General features: G+C 41.1%; 1 protein-coding gene across 1 annotated transcript in view; it reads right to left on the bottom strand.

Moving 5' to 3' along the window:
- Positions 1–9670: 9670 nt before the first annotated feature.
- Positions 9671–20789, bottom strand: part of kcnk3a (potassium channel, subfamily K, member 3a) — a 48002-nt gene continuing 36883 nt past the window's right edge. The window contains exon 2 of the mRNA XM_082506633.1: positions 9671–10971. Within this exon, the coding sequence (XP_082362759.1) occupies positions 10046–10971 (926 nt within the window). The 3' untranslated portion in view covers positions 9671–10045. The remainder of the gene's footprint in view (positions 10972–20789) is intronic.

Here is a 20789-nt window from a genome sequence, read left to right as displayed (position 1 = left end):
AAACTGGCCAATGTGTTTTGACTTCAAAGAGAAAGTTCTTTTTTTTTCTTCTTTTTTGAAAATGTGTAGCATTAAATTCTGTCTGCGATTTTTGAGGCACTTACTCGTGACTGATTTTGACAGATAGGTCACACATGCACATCTGTACATGGATTCTTAGAATTATTTATTTGCCAAGAAACAACGATTCATCAGGAAAGGAGGAAAGAGAAATAGCAAGCCAGAGTTATCTTGTTTACTCACGACAATGACGAGCATGTCATTATTTCAGTTTTTTATGCCAAACTGAGCTAAGCCACCTTGCAGCTGGTTGCATCCTCTTAAAGAAGAGGCAATCAAAAGTCAAATGTCACGTCAACATACTAATTAGACCATTAAATGAACAACTGTTAAATAAATAAACAGCTTGAGCACAAAAACTATCACCAACAGGTTCAGCTTGAAATCCTTTTAACCACCCACTGTCCTCTTGAACATATGCCATGCATGTACTATATAGCCGTCAACTTGTTTGGTAGCTGACACCAAAGTTGTAAGTGTTTAAAACATTAAATACCACACGCTGGCTGACAAGAAATTTAAAAAGGACAGGAAAGTGTCTGTAATTTGTAATGTTGACATGTCATTCAGTAATGCACAACAGCTTACTGCTTTTGTCAAAGGAGATGGTTTTCTGCACATAAGAAGACATTTCCTCTCTATGTGATTAACAGCAGGGAGCGGAGTAGGACATTAATGGCATTTTCCACTTGTGAGATAAGGGTCCTGGCAGACGGCTGTATTTTCAGCTTCCTGTGAAAATGAGTTGGCCTCGTGCAATGCAATGCGACTGAGATGTGAGAGGAACTGAATGCTAGACATTTAGTGGTGAACGTACGCCCTCTTCATTTTTATTTATTTCTTTGAATATGCTCTGCCATGCCTGAAAAGGACTCATCCAGATGCTATTCTTTGGAATAATTTTAGTTTATTCTACAAGTTGCCAATCTCAGGAGACAATAGTGACAGCAAATGCAGGAGAACAAGGAAGGAGGTGATAATGTGGAATAGCGTTTTTATAAATGCTGGACAACAAAATATATAAAAAGTGACCAATTTTCAGGTACAAATGCCTTCAGATGTTTTGAGAAATGGCTTCAGTTTGATGGTTTTTTTCTCTGCTGACAGCTCCTTTCAAAAATCAGCGCCTGGATTTCACAGCATGCCGATTATATTCTTGAGTGCAGCGTAGAGCAGCCTTGCAGAGAAGGCCATTACTGTTCTGTACCTACTGTCTAATTACACTGTAACATATTTAGTCCACCTGTATTGTCTTAACATGCTGCTCATTTCTAACAATGTTAATGTTATCTGAGGTGAGAAGGATACGTCCTTTTGTTATGTTCATGTAACACAAAAGTATGAACGTAAGTAATGGAAAGTAAGTAATGGCTTGATGTTAGCATCACCTCAGATTGAAGTCTTCTTGTGCTCTTTTTGTGAAGCTTGGCCGTCCAACCATGAAGAACTGCAGCCTGTCAGATGGTATTTGTGTCCTCGAAAAGCTCATAACTCTGTGGACGCTTCCTGTCATATTCTGTAGTTTTCTTTGATTGTGTCCACAGTCCCAAAAATACTCATTGGGTTTTGTTCATAAATTTGTCTCCGAATTGCGTTGGTCCATTTCACCAAATAGTGCAGAAATAAATTAGTTAAATGCATCAATGATTAAATACATAGCAAAAACATAATGACATAATGTCAGTATGTTTTTGCTATGTATTTAATCATTGATGCATTTAACTAATTTATTTCTGCACTATTTCTTTTGTTAATTTGGAAATTACCACAAACATTACATGCAGATTTTGTAAACCTATGCTAGACTTTCTTTTTTAACAATGATTTCAAACCAGAAACATTCCTATGAAGCAGTGTGGGGGAAAAAGAAAATTTTACAGTTCAATCGAAAAGGAGGACACATCGTTCCAAATTGTATATGTAATAGGATCTTATCATTAATACAAATGATTACTTTCGGGGAAAAATAAAGAGGGCTGGACTTCTCTCAGATGAATCAGTCAGGCAGCAGTTGCCAATAAAGAATGATAGAGGACGATAAACACAAGGAAATGGAAAACGATAGGCTAAGAAACTGTCTCGTCAGTAGCACATTTTTGCTTGTTTATTCTTCAAGAAGCAATGATGGACCCAACCACAGCACTGTGAGAAATAAATGAAGCAATTATGAAAGGCCAGCTGAGCTCATTATTAATGCTACAGTCACAGCAGGAAACAGTGGTTGGAGACCAACAACACAAATAAAATTAATGCAACTGCGTGCAGTGAAATTGTGATCTTGTTACCCTTGAAATATTTGATTCAAACACGAGGACCAGGGCTGCAATCCCTTTGAGTTATCTGCCATCTTCAAACCTACTTTGGTGTGTCAAACAGCGATAAAACTCCAATAAGGTGGACTCAGTCCACTATCAGTCAAGTTGATGAATATGCCCAATCAGTTTGTAATAATACAGTGATTATCTGTGCTGAATTCACAGAAGATAAGGTTGTTGCACACCCAGACTCCGAGTGACCAGCTGGTCACCACAACTATTTGTAATTGGTGCTAAAAGCAAAAAAGTTAAATGCAATCACTTGGCAACCACCTTATCTTGGTGGGGCTGAGCCATAAAACATGATGGACGGAAAGTACAGTCTATAATAAACAACACAGTTAAAGTTTAGTGGCTGTACAGTACAGTTTCTGGTACAGCCAGTCAACTCAATTGTAATTAAATCCCTGCAAACCTATTAAGAGAACACAGTTTGTGCCAAGTCTATCATATCTCCTACATGAGTTTTTGAGACCTAGACATCATCGGTGTAATTTAAAAAAAAACCATCTAAATCCTTATTATGTATATTTTTTGTTTGCTTGGTGTTACGTGTCTGCAGGCTGCATGTTTTCTTTTCCTCTCCTTTTGTTTGCCATTCCCTTAGGTACGCAGACTGCAGGCTGATGTCAATTTGGGGATCTCCAACTAATTAGATGAGGGAGACCCTGATTGGACAAACCAGGAGGGCACACCTTGATAAGGAGACTCACCTGTGGCTGGGCGTGGCTCTCTTCCCTCCTTCGAATTGTTTGGCACATGTGTAAAGTGCCTCGGCTGTATTTCTTTTGTTTGATAGTTGTGGTGGGAGTAAAGTGGACTAAGTTTGGGGACCCCATACACTTACTCACGTAGAGTCTTTTTGTTAGAAACACTAGGTAAGTAGGTTGGTGCCACCCATGTAATTTTGAGCTGGTTTTGAGTTGAGGTTTAGGGTCTTTCCCCCCTGTTTTTGTTTTTGTAGGATAATACCTCAGCTAAGTTTTGTTTTTGTCTTTTTGGTGTCCCTTTCTCCCCCACATTTGTTGTTTGAATTTGGGTTACTTATTTTGTGAGAGCACTGCTATTAAACTTTTTATAACACCTGTACCGGGTTTCCAGAGTTGTTGTGTTATCACCTCCTGCCCTCAAGGAGACGTAACACTTGGATAAACAAATAAATTACACCCAAAGCGTGGAGAACACCTAGGACCAGCAAGTATGGTTCCATGATCTCATGAAGAGCCTCAAATACACAATGAAAACACATACACAAAAAAAGGTGTTGAAAAAGCTCTCACTTTATTCCCAATTCATGCTTTCCACATCCACGTTTCCCCAAGAGTTGTATGAGTCAGCGTGGCATAAATTCAGTTATCTGCCCAAATTTAAAAGGGTCCACAATGACGCAGTTTGGAGACAAACTTAAGTAGGCAAGGATGAGATGGTTTGAACATGCGGAGAGGAGGAATGGTGGATGTAATGGGCAAAGGATAGTAAATATGGAGGTGCCAGCCAGGAGGAAACGGGACTTCCATGGGTCTAGTGAAGGAGGGCATGCAGAGGGTTGGTGTAACAGAGGAGGATGCTAATAATAGGGTGAGATGGAGGAAGATGATCTGCTGTGGCGACCCCTCAAGGGAGAAGCCAAAAGAAAGAGAACCATTAACACATTCTCAGGATTAATTATTATTTAAATTGTTTCTTTTTGCAAGCTTTTTGTAAAATTACATAATGTACAGTGGGGCAAAAAAGTATTTAGTCAGCCACCGATTGTGCAAGTTCCCCCACTTAAAATGATGACAGAGGTCAGTAATTTGCACCAGAGGTACACTCCAACTGTGAGAGACAGAATGTGAAAAAAAAAATCCATGAATTCACATGGTAGGATTTGTAAAGAATTTATTCGTAAATCAGGGTGGAAAATAAGTATTTGGTCACCTCAAACAAGGAAAATCTCTGGCTCTCACAGACCTGTAACGTCTTCTGTAAGAAGCTTTTCTGTCCCCCACTCGTTACCTGTATGAATGGCACCTGTTTGAACTCATCATCTGTATAAAAGACACCTGTCCACAGCCTCAAACAGTCAGACTCCAAACTCCGCCATGGCCAAGACCAAAGAGCTTTCGAAGGACACCAGGAAAAGTATTGTAGACCTGCACCAGACTGGGAAGAGTGAATCTACAATAGACAAGCAGCTTGGTGTGAAAAAATCAACTGTGGGAGCAATCATCAGAAAATGGAAGACATACAAGACCACTGATAATCTCCCTCGATCTGGGGCTCCACGCAAGATCTCATCCCGTGGGGTCAAAATGATCATGAGAACGGTGAGCAAAGATCCCAGAACCACACGGGGGGACCTGGTGAATGACCTGCAGAGAGCTGGGACCAAAGTAACAAAGGTCACCATCAGTAACACACTACAACGGCAGGGAATCAAATCCCGCAGTGCCAGACGTGTTCCGCTGCTGAAGCCAGTGCATGTCCAGGCCCGTCTGAAGTTTGCCAGAGAGCACATGGATGATACAGCAGAGGATTGGGAGAATGTCATGTGGTCAGATGAAACCAAAGTAGAACTTTTTGGTATAAACTCAACTCGTCGTGTTTGGAGGAAGAAGAATACTGAGTTGCATCCCAAGAACACCATACCTACTGTGAAGCATGGGGGTGGAAACATCATGCTATGGGGCTGTTTTTCTGCCAAGGGGACAGGACGACTGATCCGTGTTAAGGACAGAATGAATGGGGCCATGTATCGTGAGATTTTGAGCCAAAACCTCCTTCCATCAGTGAGAACTTTGAAGATGAAACGAGGCTGGGTCTTCCAACATGACAATGATCCAAAACACACCGCCCGGGCAACAAAGGAGTGGCTCCGTAAGAAGCATTTGAAAGTCCTGGAGTGGCCTAGCCAGTCTCCAGACCTCAACCCCATAGAAAATCTGTGGCGGGAGTTGAAAGTCCGTGTTGCTCGGCGACAGCCCCAAAACATCACTGCTCTCGAGAAGATCTGCATGGAGGAATGGGCCAAAATACCAGCTACTGTGTGTGCAAACCTGGTAAAGACCTATAGTAAACGTTTGACCTCTGTTATTGCCAACAAAGGTTATGTTACAAAGTATTGAGTTGTATTTTTGTTATTGACCAAATACTTATTTTCCACCCTGATTTACGAATAAATTGTTTACAAATCCTACCATGTGGATTCATAGATTTTTTTTTCACATTCTGTCTCTCACAGTTGAAGTGTACCTCTGGTGCAAATTACTGACCTCTGTCATCATTTTAGGTGGGGGAACTTGCACAATCGGTGGCTGACTAAATACTTTTTTGCCCCACTGTATCTATAATCTGAATGTATTACTTATGTCTTAAAGAATGTTGCATTCTCAAAGTGGTCTATGGGTGAGGACAGTAACATAATACTGGATGGAGAGCCAATGTATGTAGGCCCTGGAAGGCATCCATTGCCTGCAGGACTTGAACCACAACCAGTGACATGGAAGGTGGAGGGAAGGGAAGAACCCAGAAATTGAGACCTAAAAGCAGCTTAGTAAACGTTAACCCCTTTATATACCCTTTAGATTATCTTAAAAGAATGTAACAAGGAAAAGAAAACCTCTACATCTCTAAATTAGCTGCAGCTTCTTGATTGTGTTTTTATGCTGTGATGTGAACATAAAGACAAGGTATAGAGAAACTGCTGAACTGCAAAGTGGTGCTGAGTGCAGTGCTGCAGGTCAGTACTTGCAGGGTTAAAGGATGGAAAGTAACAAACAACAAGAAGATCTCGGCTGATCATCTGTGCACTTTCTCCTTGGAAGTGGAGCGGAAGAGTTTACGGTTTGCAGCTGTGAAGGTGTGACTGTGACAGTTATATAATAATTTTCAAAACGGATGAATACACTGCAAGTCACCCCATCCTAACTTTGGTTATGTAACATGTCACTGAAGCCTGCACGGCTGAAAAGTTAGTCGTGATGAAAGGACTGGTGGCAGTCAAATACAGATTCAGGGAGTTTTTGCAACATGGGTCACATAGATTTATTATTCATTAAACATAATGGATTTGTCTAAAAATTTGAGGCTTTGTCTACATAGGGTGTTTAAAAAAATCTGGATGTACTCTTATTTTCTGAATACCCATAAAGCCAAAATTGAGATAAAACACAAAGTAGAAACAAAAGTAGGAAAATCTTTGACAACCAAAAATACTAGAAAACAAATTAAGATAGAAAAAGATAATTTCTTTAACTTAAACAGGAACTAAAGGCCTTTTTTTTCCTGAAGCTAATGCATTTTGTTTATGATGCATTAAATACATATTTTATTAAAGCCATTCTGCATTGAAGCAACTTTAATATGTAAAATATTTTCTCTTTGGGTTTAGAAAAAACGGCTGTTGTGCTGTTAGGAATTTTCAGCTCAATGAATATCTGCACTGTGACTGTTGAGGGCATCTCATTCATTATTAAATCCCTGGAAGGTACAAAGAACAATGAGTGTTGACTTCCCCTGCAATCTATAACACACTGAATACTGAATAAATGTAGAAAAACATGCATACAGTAGCTGCCCAGGAGGCTGTACCAGAGTATGTGTAGCAGAGTCTCTTGTTGCTCTAATGCTGGATGATTTGAGCATTTGCTATGAGTTACATTTAACCATATGCACACAGACGGGTGTAGAATTTTTTTTTATTGCAGAAAAATTGGGTAATATTTTTTGGGTAAAGTGCTTTAATTTTTCAAAATAAAAGACAGCTTGTCATGTTTAAAACTACAAAAAAAAAAGTCACTATGTGGCATTGTTAGGGGCACATTTCTAAGCAACTTTATAAAACTTGATACAAAAGCAAAGAAAAGCAACACGTAACATCTGTCTTCAGAGGGTGGAAAGGGTTTGGTTATGTTTTCATTTAGACAAATCATCTGAACTGGTAAATTATTTAACATTATCGCGGGAGATTTCCTGTAAACAAACAAAGATTATGTTTACACAGACCGCCATCCTTTAATTGTAAAATAATATGCTGAATGTGTTTCCTCACTTATAAAATATTTACATATTTTTAAATATTTAAAATCCCACGTTGTTTACATTTATGTTTAACTGCTAAACAATTTTTTTTACGTCTTTCTAAGTGCGTTTCCATCCTATGGGTGTCATTTAGAATAAAAGCATTGTTGCTAACTTGCTCTTTCTTGATTTTTCATGTAGTTTTCTGTTTCCTTTCATGAAGGTATATTTTTCAACATAAATATATTCAACTACTACATTTTATTTGGCCAAAGTAACGCAAACCTAGACACTGGTGTGACCAAATATATATTCCCCAATTGGTTGTGATTGGTTGTTGAATGATGCCACTGGCAGTTACATGGTGAATTTGGTGTCAGAATGGTATATGGTGCTACACCCAGAGCCACTGAGTAAGTCACTTGTGTCAGCGAGCGTTCAGAATTGGGTTTGTCACGGCAGTATTTAACAGCAAATTTAAAGTAAGTGACAAACTGTCAAATTTTGATAATTATAAATCTATAACTGTATTGATTTATTATATTACCATACCAGATACAACTGTATATGTGATTACATCAATATGTATACATACAGTAAAATATGTGAGGATTTGTCTGGACACTTAACCAGAGCTCTTGAATAGAATGCATTGATTTGAACTATTATGAGGCTCCATGATCCGCCATTACTGCAACAAAAAATAGAAAAAGGTTCATTGGAGTGAATGGAGATGATGCGACTGTGTAGTCCATACAATGAAAAAATATACCTCTACTGCTGTACACAAAAAAATTGCGTTACATGTATTTTCAAAATAAATGTAAAGCTGGAAAGTATGTTTTGTTGTGTGGATTTATTGGTAATTGAAATGTGTTAGCAGAATTTTCAAGTGATGATGATTCATCTCAAAAATCACGAGACACTGCTCTCCCATATATAAGCTGCCTTTATAGGTTAAAGGTATCAGTACTGGTATCAACACTACTATCTGTATTTACTTGGTATTGGATCGACACCAATATCATGATTAAAAATTAAAATAATACACCAAAAGCATCAAGATCAAATTTAAGACACTGTCCAAGAGTAATAAATGAGAGCCATGTTAATTAAATCATGTTTTATTATAGTTAAAGAAAAAACATAATGTTAATGTATAGTAACACACAAAGCTGACTGTTCATCACTCCGTTCAAAAGAGATGCTGAACAATGTTAACAGGCATATTGCAGTTAATGAGAACATTCCAGTACAAAAAAAGGATGAAATGTGACACTCTGTAAAGTAAAACTACTAAACTAAAATATGATAAGCTAAAGATTATGTAAGAAAACTCTTTCAGAGAGGACTGAAGCAAAAGTGAGCACTGCATAAAGGCCTCAGCTAGCTGAGCCAAGTGCGTTTAGACGGGGCTGGAGCAAAGACTCCATAAGTGCATGAGGTGCAAACTGTGAGGCCATCAGTAAGTGAGGTGGACGCCTGATATTCTCAGCCATCGGTACTGAATTCAACATTTCTGTGTAGTAAAGTGGGAGGAGTTAATTGGGGTGTATCGCCAACATAATGTGACTCCATTAAAAAAATGGTTCTCCAGTGTATGAAAGCGTGTACGACAGTCCTCTAAGGTGCAGCACTGAGTAATGCCTTTCCACTACACGTAAGTGAGCTTGCATGCTCTGATTTAGACTATGGGAATACAGTTGTTCTATATGAAAACATATGACAAGCAACATGTACATAAGATAGTTTGATGCACACGAAGAAACTTTGCAAAAGAAATTCACAGCGCTTTGCAGTGAAGTCTGAATGGGCTGTCAGGGAGGCCTTAGTGGTTGAAGACACTGTCGCAGGTTTGATCCCCAAAATGTTCTTCAGCAAACCTGCTCAATCATTCTCAGTCATTTAAGCACCTACACGGTGGTTTAATCTCATGGATGGAGAAAATAAAGTAGTTAGCAGAGCAGAAAGTTTGGTTTAAACTTGAACTGTAGACACACAGGAGACACTGAGATCAATTATCTTTTAAACGTTCACTGAAAAAATAGGTTTTCGCTCAATAACACCTACTAGTGTCCAAATATATACAAGCTTTAATTTCACTGAAGTGACCATACTCCTTACAACCAAAGATTTATTTTGGAAAATGTGGATTTAAGTTGTTTTTTGTTTCAATAAAATATATCTTGGCAGGGATTTTATACAGTTAGTACACCCTACTTAAGTGTGTCTCACAGTGTATTTTGTCCCTTTTCATATTCAAACAAAGTTCCGCCTCATGAGCACAGAAAATACTGAGTTCAATATTAAGATACTCGATATTCAGAGGTGCAGAGAGATGCACGTGGTTTTTTCCCCCTGTCTTCTAACAGCAATAGTTGTGTAACGAATGCTTCTAAAACAACCATTAGCGTCATTTCTCTGTAACATCAGTAACAATGTTAGCGCTAAATGGTTTGTGCTTAATTAATGGAAGTTAACTACATGGCTGGAGTCTGAAGGATGCATCCTCTTCAGTGCCAGAAAGAGGCAAACGTCTAGAGTCCAACATCTCTTCAGGATGCAAATAGAGTTCCCTTGGTGTCCACAACTAATCTCGCACCACAGTAGGAGGGCTCTCCCTCACTTCAAGTGGGACTTCATCTAAATGCACAAAGTCCTCTGGGTTTCTAGATGGAACATCTGCGTTTATTGAGTCTTCTGTAGGTGTTGATGCTGTGCAACCCCGTGGACACTGAGCTGATGCCCGAGTGGCGCTGCAGACAGCATACACAGCTGTTAGAGTGAAGGGGATTGGAAAAAGCCTCTCCCTGCTCCATGTAGGTGTCTGAAGTGGAGAGGTCGCGGGGGATGATCATAGGTATGGAGTACTGCAGCTTCTCTCTACTTTTGTACCAAAGACAGGAGCACATGGACTGGAAATGAAGCACCTCAGCGTAAACGTTACGCAGACCCCGGCTTGCCGCTCCGCCTCCCCCGCTTCCTCCGATCGCACTCCCTCCGCCGACAAACCCAGAATGCGTGGAAGAAGGAGAGGCCGGATCTACGGAGCAGTTGATGTGTCCGCCTGCCTGACCGTTATGTGCCAGTAGAGCCCTCTGTTCAGCATCCCTCTTCTCGTCCTCGGCGTTCATGGTCATGAAGCGCAGCACTGCTAAGTTGAGGAACGCTCCAATCACGGCCAGACCTGTCAAGATGTAGATGAAGCTGAAGGCCACGTACTGCGGCTTCTTCTGCAGAGCGTGCTCATTCTGCAGCGCCACATAGTCCCCAAAGCCGATGGTAGTGAGCGTGATGAAGCAGTAGTAGAAGGCGTGAAAGAAACTCCACCCCTCAAAGTGGGAGAATGCCACTGCGCCCACACATAACGTGCTCATGCAGGATATGAAACCGATGGTCACCATGTTGACCATGGAGACCTCAGTGCGCCTCATTCCAAGGCACTTCTTCAGGCGGTGGAGCAGGTACCTGACAAAGGTGTTGATCCGCTCACCCACGCTCTGGAACATGACCAAGGTGAGAGGGATGCCCAGGAGGGCGTAAAGCATGCAGAACATCTTCCCTCCATCTGTGCTCGGGGCTGCATGGCCATAACCTGAGGGAAGAAGGGAGAAAGAAGCAGGGTTACTGGGGCAGAACTAATTAAATCTGCAGTGCAGAGGACAGGGGTCTGAGAAGAGAAGGCTGGAGGCAGGAAAGATATGAATGATTTGTATTCTCTGAGCAGCTCTTCTGATGAATTCAAAAACCCTTCATTTCACAGCGGCAGTATGCAATTGGAGATGAGAATGCACAGCGGTGTGGCGGGAAGAGCCGAGTATTGATGTCGTGTACAGGAGAGAGAGAGAGCTTGAATAATTCATTGACAATCGGTGTCCGCAGAGTGGCTTCAACTAATGAGTACATTTGCACCTAATTAGGACTCAACATTTTCCAGATCAAATAAACAGGACACCGTAGGGTAGTGTGAACATACCGGCCTTTTTGTTTGTTTCTATAACACCACTTTTTGCCCCACATGGTATAGAAACTCGTTAGCATTGTGGCCGTTAACAGTCAAAGCCCCCCAAAAAAGTATCTATGGCACAAAATATATCAAAAAGTGGGAGAAAATTTTCCTGTAATTTATCCCCCATAAAACAGAGAGCAGCTGATAAACCACTTACTGTAAAAACATACTGTCAGGGAGATGTGTACTCACTGAAATGACCTGCAAGCACACACTACCTCCTACTTTATGGCCTGACTCAGAGATTTTGTAAAGATACAGAGCATGGAGCTCCCAAATTTCAGGATGTATTTTCAGGTTAATTGTCAGCCTTTTGTGTCATAACATCATCTTCTCATTATTATTGCCCAGCAGGATATGACTCCCTTGCAAGCAACATCATTACAGCGTGAAATATGTTCCCAATACGAGGACCTGTTGCGCGCCGGGACGGAAAGATGACGTCCCCGATAACAACAGGCTGGGGAAGTGGAACGGGCTGACCAATAGTTGAATGTAATTACTCCTGGGTTGATTTAATTCTTCTGGCTCTGGTTCTTTTGCCGTGCTGATCCGTGCGTTTGAACCATCTGTCTGTCTGGTGCCAAATATGTTTAAAGCTTTCCCAGTTGTGCCGCCAAAATGAGAGTCATTACGACTGATGGATCTCTCAGTAGAAGGAAAAACCTGACCTGTTCTCCGAGTGCGAGGACATCTTGCTTCTTTGTGGCTTTGCCTATTTTTAATCTCATCCCCACAAAGACATTTATCACATTTTCCAAAGACAGAGAAATTACCTCTGACTGCAGTCTTTTCTAAGTAAGAGACTGAGTCTCGGGACAAATGATGACCTTAGGTTGAGCTTAATATCTGCACGGGAGTGCTTTTAAACTTGAATAAAATTAGCATTCCTGGTGCAGCACACGTACTATTATTCCATCACTTATTGGTTGGGATGGTTAAATAATTTACTTTTAGGTCTTTCAACAGTTTATCCATTAGGCCTGCAATAATTTTTCCAGCTGTTCTCCGTGACTGTTATTTGCTTTCAGCCATTACTTCTAGCAAACTGCTTAAACAGTTTAATAATTTGAATTAACGATTTTAAACATTTAATCAGCACTTTTAGCTGTTTATCCATGTTATCTGGCCAGCTATTTATTCAGTACATTTAGCTCTCTATTTCAGCCGTCTATAATGTTAATCTTTTAAAAACTAAGTTTGTAATGTTACCTATTAGAACCATTTTTCTCTTGCTTTCTGTAAGCGATTACAGAGCTAACTAAGCAAACTGGTTGCTGTTTTATTAACCATTTAAAGGACACAACGTAAGTTGTTAACTCTCTGTTCCAGTCACGCTCCATTCCTTTGAGGATATTTAAATCTTTCTTTTCACTAACATGTTTCAACCTTACTGCTATACCTCGTCCTGCATGCTGTATTCAGTTCTTACAATATACTGTTCAAAAGTCTTGAGTCAGCTTTAATTTCTTTACACTTTGCTTCCATGAAGCCAGGCTTTCCTGTCAAGTCTTTCAAAGTTTTTCTTTGCACACTGGCTCCTTTTTTTTCTTTTTTTACATTTTCAGCCCAATCTTTGTACCTGTAAAAACACAATTTGTTCCCATTGCTTTAGCTGAATCTATGAAAAATGACAACAATAACCCAGCTGATTCCCCGGCTCTTTGGGAATCCCCTTGGGTGATTCCCAAAGAGCTGGGGAGCTTCTAGCTAAACTTGGCACACTTGCTGTGCAATGTGTCCTTAGAAATCAGAGGAAACTGGAAAAGTGACGTGGCAGTGAAAGTGGGAGGCCCAAAAAACTATTGACAACAGATGAACAGTATCTAAAAATTAGGACCTTATGAATAAATAGGAAAAAGTCCAGCAGAGACCCGACAAAATACAAGAGAACTGGACTGAAAATCTGTGGCAACATTTCTTATGTAGTGATGAAACGAAATGTGAAAGTTCTAGTTAACAATGAAGGAGGATACAACAGTGAGGGTCTACAGCCATCTTTAAAATACGGTGGAAGTTTGTCTTGGATTTTTGGCTGCATTTCAGCTGGTGGTGTTGGACATATGTGAAAATTTCTGAAATTATGAACACGGAAAAGTACTGTCAGATTTTGATCCACCATGCAGCACTGTGTGGAAAACATCTGATTGGTAATGGCTTCATTTGTCAAATGGTAATGAACCCAAACACACTGCCAGTGCCGTGAAAGGATCCCTGGACAAAAAACACACACAACGTAACACTATCAGTCATGGATTGGCCTCCCCAAAGCACAGACCTCAACATTATTGAAGTAGTATGGGATAATTTTGACAAAGGGGCGACCGTGGCTCAGGGGGTTGGGAAGCGTATCTGTAACCGGAAGGTCGCCGGTTCGATCCCCGGGCTCATCTTCCTATCAAAATGTAATGAAATGAGACGTTTGTACAGTTTTGTAATCAGTCATGTGCATTTGTCATTATTATAATTACTGACTACTGACTTGCTTTTTCTCCAACAAATGCTGCTAATCAGAAATGCATATGGTCAGTCCATCCCTCCGAACTTCCATCTCAGTGTTACTTTTTATGCATATATATTAAAGTCATAACCTTCTAAGGAAATTTTTCATTATTACTTTCATTTCAGAAGGTGCAGCTCAAACTTACTTCTGCATTTGAAATTATTTATTACTGTCCCCTCAGGCCCCGCACACTGCTAGTAGAGAAGAAAAGAAGAAGAAGTCATTGAAAGTTAACATAATTAGTCACAGTGCAAGAAAAGATGTTGGGGTGAAATCCCTGAGTGTGTTTCTTTCTCTAAAGTGTTAGCGACACACAGGGTTTTGTGGCTCTCCCCATAAAAATAAAAAATAATTCCTGATTTAAATGTGGCCACTAGCCTCTTTGAGGTGCTGCAGTATAGCACATGTGCATATGTGATTTCAACAAACTAACCAACCATCAGTCTTCAGTGGAAAAGTCTGGAATGTCCAAGCCTGGCGAAGGAGCGTGTTTGTTGTTTTTACATTGATAGGGTTGTGCAGGGTAAAATGCATCCCTGTAGGTGAGACTGTGAATGTGCGTTTTGTATCATCCATATGCCGTGAATGACCTTAGCTGTGCCTTGTGCCATCGTGTCACTATGTGGTCACTCACAGCACACTGAAAAAGTCAGGAGTGTTGTCATAGTGTGGAAGGAACTTTAATATTTTATCTTGTCTGTGATGTTATGTTGTGGGTTTCGTTAATATTGATTTTGATTATTTATATTTTGTATACACGCATCCACACATGTGCAGTAAAACCTAAGCGCAGTTGTCTTTTTCTGACAATGTTGTATTTTATTCTGTTCTGTTTATTCTTATTATCTTATCCTATTCCAGTGTTTTTCTTAATTTTTGCTACTGTGTCTTTGCACTGTCCACTTTCTGCTGCGACACAACAAATTTCCCACATGTGGAACGAATAAAGGTTATCTTATTCTTTTATTTGCATGCTTTTATTAAAAGAAATTGTACTACTTCCAACCTGCATCTCCATAATTCAACGAATGACCTACACCTGCTCAGTCACCCAATATAAAAGGAGTCCAGCGTAGCAGTTGGCACAGTGGGATCGATACATCACAGAGACTCACCAGGGTGGAGCCCCAATGGAACAAGGAGGAAGTGGCAAAATGGACTGGGAAATCCAGTTAAAGGCAATAATAGTGCGGAAAGTGACAAGAAAGTCATTGTTACGATGGCTTCTTGAGCATTTCGTTTAAGACGGTGATGCCTGTGGACATGTTATTACTGTAGACTGGCAGTTAGCATTGCGTGCTTTTAGTTTTTGTTATTTTAAATATTCTACACTTAAAATTCTTCCTTGACTTCTGCATTCTGAGTAGGGTAGGTTTCTCACCATCCAACTAGCTCACAACTTTGGCTCCATGTGACTTCTTTCTTTTTCCTCAAAATATAATTTCAGTTGAAGGGTTGTTGTTTTGACATAATAGACGTACATATCGCAAATATGCACGTGCAGCAGTCACATTTGGGACTCCCAAAAGATGGGATCTAAAAATAGGAGTACTGGAACATGCTGCAGAACTCATTAGGGAGATGACGGTGAAAGGAATGGCCAAATTTAAATTGGGAAAGATTTTTAAGATTTTTACCTGTAAGTAAAAATAAATAAATGCACTGATTAATCATTCATCATGGAGTAAGCAGGGCAGTGTATGCTCAGGTGAGCACAGAAGTTGAGCTGTAGGCCTGTTTGGAGCTGTCACAAAGAGCATGTGGCCTGTCGAGACAGGAGGATGACCAGAGTGACAGTGGCACTCGTCACCGGCGCACACGGGAGCTGGAGGCAACAACGCCAGCAGTCCTATCACCATGTGAGAGAGTGAAGAGTCGCACATGACAAAATCATCTTCGAAAAGGCCCCCAAACAGTGACAAAGTTATCATGAGACAGGATGTCTCCACGGCTTGTGCTGGCATGCAGGGGAAGGCAGCAGGGCTGTTCGCTCTGTTTGCATGGATTATAGTGACTGGCAGAGGAAAGGTGCAGCCTCATCCGTCACAAAACAATAGAAGATAAAGAGGTTTTGTTTGAACAACCCCTGACTGTCTGAAACTGAAGTATTAATCCAGAAAAGATCTAGTTTCATATTCGCCTCTGTCAGTGCGCCCCAGGGCAGCTGTGGCTACAATGTAGCTTGCCATCACCAGTGTGTGAATGGGTGTGTGAATGGGTGGATGACAGAATGTGTAAAGCGCTTTGGGGTCCTTAGGGATAGTAAAGCGCTATACAAATACAGGCCATTTACCAAATTGGCAGTGTCGTCATGAAGATATTGCCACAAATGTTTATGCATATTTGATGGATTGATCATGGGGGAGGTGGGACACTAATCCCCCGCTAAAATTATCTCAGATTCTCAATTTGTGTTGGGATTGTTGCATGATAGAAAACCAGCACTGAAGGTTTTTGCCGTATCCCGAGGCTGATTGTCTCGTAACCCAATTCCTGTAATTATCATGTGAAAGAAAATCTGAAAATTGCATAACTGTGGAAGGAGATAAGAGTTTTCTAAATACTTATTTGGCATGGGAGGCTAATGAATTTCAGCAGAACACAGGTGCACCATACACTCAGACCCTCCTCGCTGCTGCCTCTGATTGCAGAATCAGGATTTACAGCCAGTCGCTTAAGCTAATGCCTCTAGCAACAGGATAGTGCTAATTTAAGTGCTGCAAAACAAATCATTCTGCAGAGAGAAATATTCCCCTGTGATAGCCTTGCCAACATTTTGTAATTTGGAGGTTTCATTTCAAGATTTCAATCCTGGCCTGTAATACTTTTGGGCTTTTTTTTACCCTGTAATTCAATTCACAGTTTTTAATCCGTATTCACTTTAGCAGATGGGAGCACAGCTTTATTCAGTGCTGTGCCATATTAACCCTCGATCAGATTTTCCAAATTAAATGTTTGATACCTTCCAACACTGCTCATCTGTAGCAATGCAAATACAAAACTGGTGCTGGTTGTCATATCTCATTTATGACTCTAGTTTGCCTTTACAGATAACAATTCAGTGTATACAGTTCCTTCCTGCTCCTTAAACAAAACATTAACCGCTTTCCCAACTGCATCTAAAGTCTTCATTACGCTGATTAATTAGGCAGGGGCAAAACGGGCTTTGAAAATATATCAAAGAATGGCATAAATGCAGCTCCCAGGGCTCCAGTTCTCTGTCACTCAATTAAATTTTCATTGATTACCAGGCACAATTTGTTCTCGCCAGCAAGACGAGGAGCACAACCTATTCATCAGCTCACCTAATGGGAAGGGATTCTCAAAGAGGTGGTGCATTTATCAGGGGCTCTTTGTCAGTAATTTGTAAGGATAGGCTGCATGCAACTAATCCACAGCATACACCACAGAGGTAACGTGTATTCACAATATGCGACCATATATGTAAAAAGATCCAAAATCTCAGGATATGGAGTCTGTAACTTAGATGCTGGTGGCAGCACTACACTCTCTAGGGTAGGCAACTGATAACGTCCTTAAACATCTCTGCATCCTGAAGCCCAGGCAGCACCAAACTTGGTAGTGCACTCATCAGTCTCTCTCTGTGTATGTGTGTGTATGGTTTCACACAAGACTGAGGGACAAAGGTGAAATGATTGGAGGGTTTGGTTTTCTTTTCTTTGTATTACTGAATAAATTAGAAGCTCTCAGTGTGAGGAAACGATGCTGTTTGCTGGGTAGCATGTTAAGGTGTTCTAGAGGCATGTGCAGCATTTGAATGGTCTATTTAATAAGTGTGATGAGAATTATTTCAGATTTTAAGCTAATATTTTGACAAAATTAGCATATTATCCTATTTACTGTGTGGCATAAAAGATTGTTATCTAAAAAGTTAGAAAAATCTTACTTAAATAAAATTTAAAACAACTATTTAGTAAAATATGTAACAATAAATAAACAAAGGTCAGAAACCAAAATAAAACATTAATGTCTGTCATGTAAAAGACGATGTCATTCACAGACTGTGAGTACACAGAGGCCCGCGCTACGATGCATGATTTCTGTCTATCCAATTTTTAGTATTACAACAGCAGTTCACTTCCTGCCAGGGTATATTGTCATAGTAACTTATGCTGCAGACCTAATCTGCTCTAGATGCGGTCGCCCTCTCGATTAGAAATCAGCAGGTATGAAATCACTGCCTACTGAGCAATCAGGTCTCTGGAAAATGGCATCACTGATCCTGAAAGACCCATCAAGGGCATCTAAAAGTCTTTGTGCTTCCCAGAACAGGTTCAGTAATAAATATAAGTTATTAGAAGCAACTTTATTATTGTTGTTGTTTTTTTCTTGTTGGTTCCAAACAGTTTTACAACAATTTGTTGTGTTGTACAAGTATAAACACATGATCCTAAAGCAGCGATTTGTGCTTTTGAGCCTTGTATTGAATTTGCATTTACCTTAAGCCTAAAGTTTAATTCTGTCTTTTATATTTATTCATTACTCTCAGGTTATGAAACTCTAGCGCGGCTGCAGGTAAAATAATAAAAACTGCTGATCTGGCTGCAGCAGCGGTATGTATGTTTAACTTTTTCATATTTTTTACTATTATATTTCTCTAATTTAAAATCATTTGTGAAATTTAGCTGCTCTGCTACCAACAGACCCGCCCATGTTTGTGATCGGTCAGATTCTGCCAACACGATCCCTTTTAAGATCGTCTTCTGTCATCTCGGTTCTGTTTCACCTCCCAAAAGAAAAATGATTACTAGGGTTTCCAAAATTACTTCTTAAAGATGAGGTGTGGTTATATAACTGTAGTCAAAATTAAATATTTTTTTAATTAATTTTTTGGGGGAACAAGAGGCTGAGAGGAAACACTTACAGTGTAACACCAAAGCCTTAACAACTCAACAACTGTATGGGATTTATTCTCCAGCCACAACCTCCAGGAGTACACGGACACTGTACTCTCGTACATCAGGAACTGTGTTGACAATGTCACCGTCAACAAAAGGGTCAGGGTGTTTCCAAATCAAAAACCCTGGATGAATAGCGAAGTGCAATCCCTCCTAAAAAGCCGCAACACTGCCTTCAAGTCAGGGGACAGGGCTGCGTATAGGGCGGCCAGGGCAGACCTGAGTAGAGGCATCAGGAAAGCTAAGGCTGCCTATAGGAGGAGGATTGAAGATCACTTTGCTGACAACGACCCCAGAAAAATGTGGCAGGGGATCAATCACATTACCAACTACAGAAGCAATAACCAGGCAACATCTAGGACTGATGCCTCACTGGCTGAGGATCTAAACCGTTTCTTCGCCCGCTTTGAGACGACCAAGCCCTCAGCTGCCACACCACTTCCACCCGCCCCCAGCACTGGCACACTAACACTTAGGGAGCACCAAGTGAGGTGTGTTCTAAGGTCAGTGAATCCCAGGAAGGCGGCAGGTCCTGATGGAATACATGGAAAGGTTCTCAGAGCATGTGCTGACGAACTGACCGGAGTCTTCACTAAAATCTTCAACCTTTCCTTGTCATCAAACACCGTCCCGCCCTGCCTCAAAACCTCCACCATCATCCCCATCGCCAAGAAGACAGCTGTGGCCAGCCCAAATGACTACAGGCCTGTTGCACTTACGCCTGTAGTGATGAAGTGCTTTGAGAGACTGGTCTGTCAGCACATCAGGGCCGGTCTGCCTCCCACTCTGGACCCCCACCAATTTGCCTACAGGACAAATCGTTCCACCGAGGACGCCATCACCATAGCACTCCACACTGCGCTGAGTCACCTGGAGCACCGAGGAAGCTATGTGAGAATGCTCTTTCTGGACTTCAGCTCAGCATTCAATCATATCATCCCGGAGATCCTGGTCCAGAAACTGTCTCACCTGGGACTCTCCACCCCCATCTGCCTCTGGATCAAGGACTTCCTGACAAATAGACCACAGTCTGTCAGACTCGGCCCCCACCTGTCCAGCACCATCACACTCAGCACCGGGTCTCCACAAGGATGTGTTTTGAGTCCCCTCCTGTTTACGCTCTACACATCCGACTGCTCCCCTACCCATCTCTCAAACACCATCATAAAGTTCGCGGATGACACCACAGTGGTTGGACTCATCTCAAGGGGGGATGAGTCGGACTACAGAGATGAGGTCAACAGACTGACTGAGTGGTGTTCAGTTAACAACCTCCAACTGAACACCACGAAAACTAAAGAACTTATCTTGGACTTCAGGAAGGGCAGAGCAGACCCGGCCCCACTTTACATTCACGGGAGCTGTGTGGAGAGGGTACACTCCATGAGGTTTCTGGGCGTGCAGATATCTGATGACCTCTCCTGGACCGCAAATACTACAGCGGTGGTTAAAAAGGCCCAGCAGCGTCTCCACTTTCTGAGAGTGCTCAGGAGGAACAACCTGGAGGAGAGGCTGCTGGTGACATTTTACAGAGCCACCATAGAGAGCATCCTAACGTACGGCATAACAACATGGTATGCAGGGTGCTCAGCTGCAGACAGGAAAGTACTGCAGAGGGTCATCAACACAGCCCAGAAGATCACTGGCTGCTCTCTGCCCAGCCTGGAGGTCACTGCAAACTCTCGGTACCTCAGCAGAGCTGGCAATATCATCAAGGACCACTCTCACCCCAGCAACCAACTGTTTGAACTATTACCGTCAGGCCGACGGTACAGGTCACATAAAACCAGGACAAACAGATTCAGGGATAGCTTCTTTCCCAGAGCTATCACCGTAGTAAATAAGCACAAAAACAATTGAACCTATTCCATACCGTCACTGTCATTATATTATGCTGCTATTCATACTGTCATTATATTAATGCTGCTATCCTGTATATATTGTACATACTATTGTTTGAGTACTTACGATTGTTTTTTTTG

Source organism: Aulonocara stuartgranti (assembly GCF_965226115.1).
Source record: "Aulonocara stuartgranti genome assembly, chromosome: 15".
Taxonomy (NCBI): domain Eukaryota; kingdom Metazoa; phylum Chordata; class Actinopteri; order Cichliformes; family Cichlidae; genus Aulonocara; species Aulonocara stuartgranti.
Note: the sequence above shows the minus strand (reverse complement) of the source record. Positions and strands in the feature narration are given on the sequence as shown.